This window comes from Labrus bergylta, chromosome 18, assembly GCF_963930695.1.
Source record: "Labrus bergylta chromosome 18, fLabBer1.1, whole genome shotgun sequence".
Lineage (NCBI taxonomy): Eukaryota > Metazoa > Chordata > Actinopteri > Labriformes > Labridae > Labrus > Labrus bergylta.
Genome location: NC_089212.1, coordinates 13946650 through 13959416, shown reverse-complemented (window position 1 = coordinate 13959416; position 12767 = coordinate 13946650). Strand labels below are relative to the sequence as shown.

General features: G+C 38.7%; 1 protein-coding gene across 1 annotated transcript; it reads right to left on the bottom strand.

Moving 5' to 3' along the window:
* Nucleotides 1-192: 192 nt before the first annotated feature.
* On the bottom strand, nt 193-4453 carry LOC109992566 (photoreceptor outer segment membrane glycoprotein 2-like). Its single transcript, XM_020645241.3, has 3 exons — nt 3101-4453; nt 1929-2175; nt 193-1127 (listed from the first exon to the last, which is right to left on the bottom strand). The coding sequence occupies exons 1-3, from the start codon at nt 3679-3681 to the stop codon at nt 855-857; spliced, it is 1101 nt and encodes a 366-aa protein (XP_020500897.2). The 5' UTR covers nt 3682-4453; the 3' UTR covers nt 193-854.
* Between the last annotated feature and the right edge of the window lie 8314 nt (nt 4454-12767).

The window sequence follows — 12767 nt, the reverse complement described above, 5'->3', positions numbered from 1 at the left end:
TGTAGCCCCTACCAAGTTATCCCCAACAATAAAAACCCAGTCATCACCAGCTCAGAAGGTTTATTGTCTTTTTTTGGTGAGTTTTCTTAAGAGCATGGTGGCATTGCTGAGGCACATACGATCCTTAGTAGGATCTTGATTGATTTTGAGTAATAAATTACTTTACAGTCAGGTTATGTGCTTTAACTGATTTGAGAGCAATCATAGAATATCTGTATCCTGTTATTATGCTACCATAGGTACTTCTGCTAGTCAGGCTGAAAGCAACAGAAAAGTTACAAAAAACACTTTGTGAAACACACAACACTGATGTCAAATTCCTCATCATGATCTGCCAGGGTTTGTACTGCAAGAGTTATTTAAATTATGGCTAAATCACCCTCACATCTATGAACTACTTACTGTTTTTATAATAATTTAAATCTCTTTTTACTGCATTTTCTGTCGAGGTCATTTCGACTCAGGAGCTGGAGCCAAAGTGTGTTTAGAAGATCTTTGTTGGGAAACAACAAGATACTCAGGCAACAAGATATGATTTGTAAACAACGGATTACAGTACAGATTTGTACAATTGTACAAAATAGTTTTGCAGTCATGGTTATTTAGGGTTGATGTCATGCTGATTGTAACAGTTTAAAAAAGTGGTTGTAAACAGAAAAGAATTATCCTTTTTTTGGAAAAGATGTTCACTGTCATTCAAGGAAATAGATCATATATTTGGTTTTATAAAGGTATCTTTCTCGTTTATATTTCATGATTTACACCAAAAAAATCTGTACATTGAAACTGTAAAACTCTAGTAAGAGTTTGGATGAAGGCCTTCAGGGATGTTTTCCACTGAGGCCTGACAACAATCAACTGGCTTCAGGTGCTTCCTTAGGCGGTACATTATCTGGCCCATAGTTTGCTATAGAGGTTGAGGGCACGTTAATGTTGGGGTCTCCATTGTTTCCGTCGTCTATCTGGTTGCTCTTGCCGAGGCTCTTGATGATGTTCAGGTTGGTGCGGGCCGTCTCCATAAAGCTGTTTTCTAGCAGCCAGCCGTCAGATTCAGAGTCGGGGTCCCCCTGTTTCAGCACATTTTCCAGAGAGGTTTGGAGGAAACGAACCCCCGTCAACACTGACAGCTGAGACATAGAGACAGAAGCATGGCAGTTGCATCATAACACACATCATAGTACATCTGATCAAATAAGTAGAGTTTTGTTTGTTTTACTTCATTCATTCTTATGTAATTTTATTTCTGTTTCGTATCTGCAGCTGTGTTACAGGTATGGAATAAACAACAAGGGATTGTGGATGACTCACAGGTACAAAAAGTGAGATTTTAAGCTTACAGCTAGAACTCAAAGTGAGTTTACAGTTTTAAGGTTTTAATGCACAGGTTAGGGTGTCACCTTCCACCTGACAACTCTTTTCATAGAAAGACAAAGCCTATGTTGGTGTTAAATCAGATAGTTCAAATGGAGATTATTTTATTACATATATGAGTAAAAAGACTTCCTCAGTTGATAAAGTTATTGCAACAGTGGTTGCAGAAGCCACTGGCTATATGTATTATAATTTGAGGTATTTCCCTTCCTTGTCAAACCCTTGGGCCTACATTTCCCATAATCCAAAGCGACAACAGCATGTTTTGGTAGGACAGTGAGGTGAGCAATGATAAACTAGCATCTCTCCGACCTCTGCAACTCTTAATACGTAAAAAAAAGTTTCTGTGTGTGTGTGAGACTCAAAGCTTCCTAATTCAGACCCCTAATTCTACTGTGGCGACATTTACGTCACGCCTTTGTCAAACTAGTCCACCAGAAGGCTACAACTTCAACAGCAGGTTTATTTAATGTGTAAATCATGTGTGAGTGATATGACTCTTGAAGCCACCCACTAAAATAGCTGTGTTTTGTGAACTTGTTGCTATGTCTCCTAACCTCAAACAGCCAGATGATGAGGACGGTGAGGCCGATGGACTGCATGATGTGGGTGAAGTAGTCCAGCAGCGCCTGGCGGCAGCCCTTCATCCTCAGGTTGAGCTCCTCCGTCTGGTGCTCGTAGTTAAAATGAGCCGAGTTGTTGGTGATCTGCTGCTGGATGCAGGGCCGGGGGGAGTCAATGTTACAGCAGCTGAAGGGGACTCCATCCATCAGGTACTTTCCCTCCACATTACTTCTTAACCGGCTACAGAGCAGGAAAAACGAGGGAGAAACTCAAGGTGGGTGTGTAGAAGCCAATATTGCCATCAGAAATAATATTAAATAAGATGACAACTTAGCCTTGTCAAGAAAAATAGATGCAACCCCAGAGTAAGACGCTTAATAATCATGAGATTGAAATCCTAACCATGAAATAAAAAGTCATAGTTTTGAGGTATTAAGTCCAAATTCTGAGATAAAGTTATGCATTATGAGACATGGTGCAATTTTACAAGAAACAGAAATCAGAATTGCTAGTTAAAAGGCAATAATATCAGAAATATGTAATAATAATGAGATTCAATGTTGTATCTTGTAATATTTTTTATAATACTTTATTATCTCATAATTATAACTGACAGGCACTCGCAGGCTATGAATGGGATCAAGGCTTATGTCTTATGGGGCAATAATGCTCTTCAGAAGTACATAGACATTAACATAATGTACTTTTACTTATCCACTATTTCTATTTCTTCATAATCCAGCCTTTTTAAACTGCTTTATGTCCTGCAAGTACTTGATACCTACTTCGTTTTCATCTTATTTCAGCTGATACGACAATAATGATTAATGATGATGTTATATTGTTCTACCTACAAGTGTAACCTTTTATTAAGTTAAAAAAACAAGGGGCTGGAATGCTCTACCAAATACTCGTCAGTCATTTGAAAATGTCTATTTTTATTATTTAATTAAAAATATTTGAATAAAAAATAGTTTAGCTCGTTTTTATAACATAACTTGAAGAACATTTCATGTTTTAAATCTTTTAGTTGTAAAGATTTTAATGTGTTGAATCAACACATAATGTGGAATATAATAAGGGGAGGGTCTTGCAGCTTATTGTCTAAAGTATGTTTATTTACCCTTTAATAAAAAATACTTTTCCTCATATAGATTGCACTTACTCCGCCACGTCTTTGTGGGTCATATCCAGGTATCGGTTGCTGATCCACTGGATTTGAAACCAGTCTTTATATCCATTGTTCCCACAGCACTGGAACTCTATCTGCAGTATATCCACCGTACGCTTCAGGAAGCATCGTCCCGGGGTGTCTGTGTCCTTATAGAACTTCATGGCCTGTGTCAGCCCCAGGTTCAATGATTCCTCCAGCTCCCCACGCATGGTGTAACACATCAGAGCCCCCACCAGCACACAGAAAGTGAAGAAGAAGGTGAAGATGATGTAGGGCAACATAATCAGCTTCCAGCGCAGGAACTTGTTGGTGTCCACGCAGTCATAGCAGATCTTCCCTCCCAGAAAGTTTATGGCACAGGCGATGAGGCCCACAGCAATCAGCATGTTGGGCACGTAATGAATGTCCCTATCAGCCATCATCTCTTCTTGCTTGTTGAGCTCCACCTTTAGGAAGATCCCCAAGCTGAAGAGGATTGCCCCCGTTAATACAGAGAACCAGTTCAGGATCCAAAGAACCTGTGCTAGCTTGTCCCTCTTAGTTTTTGTGAACTTCACTCTCCAAACCGCCATCGTTTATATGTCCCAGCTGTACGTTTTCTTTTAAGTCCGGGGTTGGGGGGATTAAGGGTGGAAGACAGGTAGAGCAGGGGAGAGGAACAGGTTATCCTCCAGGGGGTGTGGACAACCAAGGGACGTGGGATTGGTTTTACAATTTTCTGCAGGTCCCCTCATAAGCAGCTTAGCCTCGTAGTCATGACTGATATCTTGTAGATGCTGCATTTTGGTTATACTTTTTTTAATTTTTTTTACCAGCATTGAAGAATCAGAAGATGATTACTAAACAGAATAATGTCCCTTGACATCCGGTGATTTTAGCATTTGTGTCAAGAAAAAAAAAGCAATGAATTAGATTGAATATAATAAATATCTAACCGAATAAAACAGCAGTTAGAAAAGTCCACTGTACCATATCCTGCTCATCGTTCTCCTTCATTCATTTTCCTCTTGTTTTTTTAGCTCTTCTTCTTGCTGTTGTCCTCAGATATAGTCCAAGTGTCCATGTCTGAGTGGTAGTAGTGACACGGATGCTATGAAGGCAGCCACAGCAGCATCAGAGTGGGACTAGCAGCCAAATCCTGACCCTCCTTTTAATCCCTTTTAATCATTAAAGAGGCCCTGCGGGGGATTTGGACCTACCTTCTGCTACCTATGCAAATCCAACTGTCTGAACACAGTGAGACTAATGGCCGGAGCCATTGTTTGCGTGTTTGTGTGTTTTTATTTGTCTCAAAAGTTTTTGTTCTCAAAAAAGTAATAATTTACAACTTTATTAGGGATTTGTTGTTAATCCCAAGTATCTACAACATTACCTGAGCATATTTTAGTCAAGCCGTTATGTCTTAGCATAAAATAAAATTATGAAAAAAACATGATACAATTTTAAATAAATTAAATCAACATTAAAGACTTTAACGTGCTAACATCTGCAGCTTGTTTTGAAGACCACTCTAGAGCTGAAGAAGTAAATAGGCCAAAGGTTCAACTGGAGGTGAACGCACATGAACATGAACAAAGCCAAACAACATGTGCACTGCCCTCTACTGTTGGAAATGTCCATGGTTAATTATAAATAGAACAACAGAACAAATTCGAATATTTATATATTTTCCCATTTATTAAAAAAAAGAGAAAAGGATGCTCTGATTTCAGTAGTTTCTTTAAATCTTAACTTTAGTCTGACGTACCTCTCCAGAATCCCCAGAGTTTTGACATAAATGATGTGACTTTCAATCAAAATATCTTGTCATCGTTTTTAGTCATCGACCAATTGTTGCAGTTCTGTTTCCAAAGCGTGTGGCCAATACTGTTGTAAAAAAACGTGTGACATCACTGGCAGGGTGCAGCCAAACAAACCATATAGAGTTTGGTAGTTTTAATAAACTTCATATTAAGACGGTCATTATCAACTGCTGCTATTCTGTCACCCCTGCTGACCTCACCTGGTTTGTTTCCAATTAAATCAATTTAACACATGTACACACTCACAAACTCACTGCAAGTCAGCCAATGAGATGTTAACTGAGAGGGAGATTAGAGGATTAACATGTACCAAAGTAGCTTGTGTAAGAAGAGCGCGTTACTGTACAAAAGAGCAGGTAAAAACACCTTACTCATTGTTATGTTACAAAAAGCAGGTAAAAGACCTTATTCAGTTGAGTTGTGACTGTTTCCGCAGAGCATTCAAACAGCGGCGCTCCCGACGCTCTGCGCTCTGATTGGCTGGATACCCTTCGAATAGGATTTTATAGGGTGTGTGTTTTGGTTCCCAGTGAAGCCTCGCTGGGCGGGGCGGTCTCTTCTCACAACAGTTTCTGTCAATCGGGTTTGCTGTAAACGTAAACCAAACGCACCGTTAAAATGGAAAACGCACACAGAACTACAACTGTACTACAAACATAACAACAGCAAGCTGATAGTTTGAACCATAGACTGTTAAAAAAATAACGTTGTCGGGATTTTTTATTGCCCCATTTTGGCTCATATGAACTCTAGAAAAACAGGAATAGAATAGTAGTCCTGTAGGCCTTAAAGGTTTTTTTTTTAAGTATGGGGCCAATGTTCATGGACTCTTAGACCAATAAATAAACAGTTGCAATGTGTTGCAATCATAGTCTTTATATTTTAAGGTGGAATATTTTACAAATGTGTTGTTACTCAGTTAATAAAAATAACACTGTTTATTGATCTTTTAATCATTTGTTATAAATAGCTTTTTTTTTGTTTTAAAATGCCATGAAGAGTGACCTCATCTGAAAAAATGTTTTGTTGCATGTAAGAGCTGCACTGTTTATAGGCATATCAGTTTTTTTAGTTGATCCTTTTTATAAAAAGTTTATTGTTTTCCTTCAAGACAAGGATATAACCTGAAGGGCCAAAACAATAAAACACAATAGTCTCATTTATTTCTTATAGGTTACTGTTTACTTCTCTGTTCAACCACTAAGTGGAGACATGTTTAATCTTCATTCATGGTTCAGCAAACTATTGTTCACAGAGGTGCTGACATAAAAGTATGTGATGTTGACATTGACCCAGTAGTCAGTTTTACCCTCAGACTTATGTCCAAGACGTATGGAGGAATGGTGGAAGATATTGTGCTGATTATTATTATTATGCCTTTGGTATGATATAATAAACTATCAAAGTAAAAGCCCTAAAGCAGTAGAATCAAGCAGCTGTTAAATAACTTAACAGACCTAAAGGCCCCTTTACAGGTTTTTAATGGATTTCTACATCTGTTTTGGTGTAAAAAGCTTCTAGAGAAAAGTACATAATAATGTTTAAACTCTCTTTAGGGTCAGAAAACTCCTAACGTCATTAAAGTGTCACACAACAATTCAACACAACAACAACAATTTGTGATTTAGGATAATGTTTTTCCTCTATCACTTGTGACTCCTGATCTCCAACACTCCAACACTCATAACCACATCACACAGCTGGCTTTTTCACCAGAGAGCCAGTACAAGAGCAGACCTGCAGCCAACTGAATGGAAACAAAGTCAAAAGAATAGCTAATTAGAAAAACAATGAAAATCGTCTTCTCCATCACAACCATTTCCTATGTTTCTCTGAGTACACTCACACAACTCATGTCAACTCAACCATTACCTCAAAGAAGAAGGGATACACATATTACACAAAGCAGCATGAATTCAGTATTCACCTTTTTATTTAGAGTTAATCCTATCTTTACTGTTATCAGCTCATCTGCTGCATGTCAGGGAAGATAAGCAATCTTTGGTTATTTGGAGAATTTTGGGTTCAACACAGAGCTAGGATATATTTTAGAATATGATACAAGCAGCGAACAATGTACAGAGAAAAACGAGGCTTTATTGATTGTTTGTTCTACAAACTAACCACGATAATTAGGAGCTTTCACATTTACCATTTGGTGCAATGGTTGGACTGAAAGCAACTTTGAGTTTGAACTGAGAGCTATAAAATTCCCTGCTGTAGACTGAACAGGTTCAGTCATTTATCCTATAGTTTAGAACTTTTAAATAGTGGCAAATAAGAAAGATAGGCTATAGAATATAATCTTTCTTTGTGTGTTTGCACTGGTATTTTAAGAACCTGGTGTTATTTATATGCTTAATTTATTTCTGGAAATGACTAAATATTGTTCATCATTTTATGTTTTAAGTCAATGATGTTGATTGTTATCTTTTTTATGGCTGCAGTACAGGCCTAGAGCCCTTGAACAACTGCTCTAAAATACCAAAGTATAGGAAAAAAAACATGTTTATTCAGTGTAGAGTTCCAAATAAAATCTGAGACTAAATCTGAAGCTTTTCCTCAAACGAAAGATGAACATTTACGCGTATTACGCAGAATCTTTATCGCATTGTAGTCTATTTGTTTCACACACATACTGTAATATGACTGAGAATTGTATTTAGTTAAAGATTAGGCAATTTTGAAGAATATCTATTTAAGACCGACTGAGCTGCTCGTGCAGAGTTAAACTTCATGTAATCTGGTTAACTCTATCAGACAAAACATCCATACTCTATTGACACATCAATTTGGTTCAAATGATTTGAAGATTACACATTTCACTTATATGCCTACATTTGTTAACACCTTACAGTTGAAAGAAATATCAGTAATATTATTATTTATTTATTTATTTATTTATTTATTTATTTATTTATTTATTTATTTTCAATTCAGATTAAAATGGTTGGGGAACCAGAGCACCTGGAGAAAACCCAATGGGGGATGATGGAAAGTCAAAACCGGAAATAAACCCTGACCTTTGCTGTGAAGCCACAGTGTCACCAGTGAGCAGCTGAGTTCAGTGGTAACGTTGTGGATCTTTCTCCTAGCCATCATTTTGAGTTGGTTTCGACTGCATTCAATTTACATGTGGCGTTTACCGCCACACCTAAATGGAAGGCATCGACTGTCAAAATAACAATGAGAAATTTCACAGCAAGGAGCAAGGTTTGGATTCTTGATTTGGTGGTCAGGGGACTGTGGGGTTGAAAAAGGAGGATCATTTTAGTCCTCAGCACTCATGCACATGGTGAAAGGTTTCATGATAGCTGTTCCTATTGCTGCAAAAACCCTGTACACTGCATTCTGCTTTGGGGCAGCATTTAGGGCTTCCAGATGGATTTTCAGATATTTCAGGACAGCATCGTCAAAAGCTGTTTCGTCTGATAATGCTGCCTTCAGTGTCTCTTTTGGAGAGCCAAACTCTTTTTTTAGGTCTTTTAACACAGACTTGTTGAATTGCTTGTTATCCTTGATTTGGCTGATAGCGGAGAAGTCGATCTCGCCACATATTTTGTCAGACAGACGCTTGATGACAGTATCGATATTATCCATCTGAAGGGACGTTCTGGATTTCTTTGGGGCTTTGGACTGGAGCTTCAGCATCAGAGCAGTGGTGAGGCTATTGGTCTTTCTTGTGCATTCAGGAGATGTTGTGACGGATTGCACTGAAAGGACTGCATTTGTCGACTTTTCAGAGCTTTTCGTATAACTGTTGGACGATGATAGACGACCCAAAGATATCTGTGAAGACTCCGAGGATATTTTTGATTTTGAAAACATCAAATTTTTGCGTTTGTTCAAAATTGAACTACCAATATGACACTGGAAATGTGGATAATTAAGGCTCTGGAAAGAGTTCTCTGACGCAATGTTTCCAGAGGACAGCTGACTTGGTACTTTGGTCTGCAAGTAGCTCTCTTCTTCCAGTTGATTCAGCTGTGCTGGGATCAGGTTTTTTATGTCTGTTAGGGTGTCGGACAATGTCTCGTTGTGTTTGGTATGAGCGGTTGGCTTCTTCTCCAACCGAATTGTCGGAGAACTGTTGGACGATGATAGATGACCCAAAGATATCTGTGAAGACTCCGAGGATATTTTTGATTTTGAAAACATCAAATTTTTGCGTTTGTTCAAAATTGAACTACCAATATGACACTGGAAATGTGGATAATTAAGGCTCTGGAAAGAGTTCTCTGACGCAATGTTTCCAGAGGACAGCTGACTTGGTACTTTGGTCTGCAAGTAGCTCTCTTCTTCCAGTTGATTCAGCTGTGCTGGGATCAGGTTTTTTATGTCTGTTAGGGTGTCGGACAATGTCTCGTTGTGTTTGGTATGAGCGGTTGGCTTCTTCTCCAACCGAATTGTCGGAGAACTGTTGGACGATGATAGATGACCCAAAGATATCTGTGAAGACTCCGAGGATATTTTTGATTCTGAAGACACCCGTTTTTTGCTTTTGGTCAAACTGTAACTTTCAATATAACGCTGGAAATGTGGATAATTAAGGCTCTTGAAAGAGTTCTCTGACGCAATGTATCTAGAGGACGGCTGACTTGGTACTTCGGTCTGCAAGTAGCTCTCTTCTTCAGGTTTGTTCAGCAGTACTGGGATCAAGTTTTCTATGTCTGTTAGGGCGCCGGACAATGTCTTGTTGTGTTTGGTATTAGCGGTTGGCTCCTTCTCCAACCAGATTAGGACCTTCTGCAAGAATTTTCTCACTGAATCCTCTGTCATGGCATACAGGACTTCAGGAGAAGTTTGGAAATGATCGCCATCCTTCCGTTTCTTGGAAATGACGGAGTCAGAGAGACATTTTCCCAATTGGGGCAGGGGAAGCAGATATGTGTGGCTGGAAATCATGTGAGCATACATCTTGTCAGTCAGCTCCTTTGAAAATGTCTTGATCTCATTACTGGACATGATGTCTTCCAGTGTTTTGTTTGCCTGTGCTGCAGATATCCGTGGCGAGTTTATCTTTTCAAACAAGCTCTCAACCTCTTCTGTAACGTCCACCTGATCTCGCGGAGAAGAACGATTCTTTCTCACAGGGAACATTGCTGTGTTCTGGGCCCGAACGCGGACTTTAAGCTCAGTAATGCATTCTGGAATAAATCCTGGTAACATGTCACTAGGTTTACAATTCCTCAGGCAATTGGCAGCCCTTTTGGCAGACTCTGCAATCTTTTTAAGACTAACCACAAATTTTCCTTCCTGTTTCTTACATGAGTTCTGAAGTTCTCCCATCATTTGTTCCACCAGGTTTGAGACAACTTTTTGGAATTTTACTTTGCTAACTTCTTCATTCTTATTACTGGTGTCTTCTGTAGGTGTGGCCGTTGGAGAAAAGAAGGTTCTCACTGTGTCGTGTATTGATCCCATATTCACACAACTGTGATCCTGCAAATCACACATTATTTGATCGACAATATCAGACGCTGCAAAATGAGCATCAAGTGAGGGGTCAGGAGGTGATTTAGCATTTTCAACCACTTCAGTGTCTGATGTCTGATCTGACCATTTTTGCAGGATCTCACCCACAGATTGGATCGCTGAGGCTACAGAGATCTTTGATTTTATGCTCTGAGATGATTTACATCTCTCATGTTCCTCGCTTGCCAAAGAATATACTTTTGATTCACAGCATCTGTTGATGAAAATCTCAGCGCTTTTTGACCCCATATGTGTTCCAAGGAGCTTTAGCCTACTTGTGAACTTCTTCAGACAGTCAGTTGCATGAATCAACATGCGTTTAAGAGATGACATGTTGGACATGGAGCAGTTGACATAAACGGCAGGATCATCTGGCCAAACTGGGCTGTTGGCAGCCACAGACAGAAAAGATTTTACCTTCTGTGAAACTTCACTCTCAACCAGTTCGGTCAGTTTTTCTGCACTCTCACACTTGTTGCATGGGACCTTAAGAGCACCAGCGAAGCTGTCTGAGAGGGAGTCTCCTAAGCATGCTTTGACATTGAAGTCAAGAGCTGAGTTATCCCCATACTTGGGCTCGACGATCAGGCGATCCTGAAACTTTGGTATGACAAGCCGCAGGACATCGGCAGACAGTGTCTGTACAATTTCAATTAACATGTCAATCAGTGTATCTTCTGTGGATGAATCCCAAATCCCTGCAGCGAACATGCTCCATTGTGCTGCTGTAATTTTCTTAAAATATTTGTCAACCAGGGGCTGAAGAGATTCTGATGTGATCAGGACGGTGTTTTCCATCTTGATAGTAGATTGGTTGATTTTGCACAAATTCTTCACAAGGATTCTTGGATATCAAACTTTCTGTTGCTTGCTGCTGTGTAGATCCTCACTGCTGCTTCAGACTGCTTTTGAATTCACCAGTCAATCTGAAAGGTAATTTCAATTTCTGTGACGTCATGTGGAATGTTAAAATCAAAGGAATTGAAACCTTTGAAAGTAAACATTCCATCACCCAATCGCAAGCACGCACGCACGTACGCACGAACGAACACAGATGACGTCGCTATAATAAACAACTCTAAATTCGCGCATGCGCACATGCACACGTTTTGTTATACACGAGGGAATCTGATTATTTATTTTGTTGTGTTATGTTTTTGTCCAGAGATTATGCCTGGCCAGAGAGAATAATCAAACCCCACAAAAAGTTTTGTTTGTTTGTTTTTTCGCTATAAAATTAGCTATCATCAGAATAATTGCAATGAATGTTTTTTTTATTCTAATTATTAGATTAAAGAGCTAGATAGCAATGCCCTCACGTAATGTAGTGCGCCGTTTACGATAACCGGATGAAGGGAAGCAGGCGGTCGGAAGATACACTACAAGAGTTGCAGACTTTTATAGGCCTACTGGTACTTCAGACCAGCGAAAAAAACATATTTGTTTTATTTCTACGGTAGAAATATGACGGAAACGCTTTAAGTCTATTGTTCAACTATAGTACACATATTAGGCCTGTCCATGTCTTTGCAGAAAAGTTTAATGTTAGGAATAAGAAAACACGTCAGGATAGGCCTAAAATGTACTAATAATAGGCTATAGTTTACTTTTGTGCAAATAATCGAGACAGGGTCTGACGTAAATAAAAAAAGGGTTTGAATTTTAATCTCTTTTTTAAACCATGTGCATTCCTTAATTATGAAGCTTTAAGCAACTGTGCTTAAAGCTTCATATTCAGTCTTTATGGTCTTTTAACAGAAAATGTTTTGTCTATGCAGGTGTACCTGATAGCATTTTTCAAGGAAATTATTTGCCTCAGTCATCCTTCATCCCAGATGATATCTGATTGGAGTATGAAGAGGAAATCTTTTCAATGTCTTTTCTAAGTTTTTCAAAAAGGACTCGAAAAGACATCATTTAAACTCCACTTCATTGTCATTCATTCACATATAGGTATACAGCTGAACAAGATTATGTTACTCACAGGGGCCAAAGAGTAGTGCAAATAAACAAAAGACTTAGAAAAATAAAATGGAATGGTCCTGCTGTAGGTTGATTATCACGTTTTGAAGACCACTCTAGAGCTGAAGAAGTAAATAGGCCAAAGGTTCAACTGGAGGTGAACGCACATGAACATGAACAAAGCCAAACAACATGTGCACTGCCCTCTACTGTTGGAAATGTCCATGGTTAATTATAAATAGAACAACAGAACAAATTCACATATTTATATATTTTCCCATTTATTAAAAAAAAAGAAAAGGATGCTCTGATTTCAGTAGTTTCTTTAAATCTTAACTTTAGTCTGACGTACCTCTCCAGAATCCCCAGAGTTTTGACATAAATGATGTGACTTTCAATCAAAATATCTTGTCATCGTT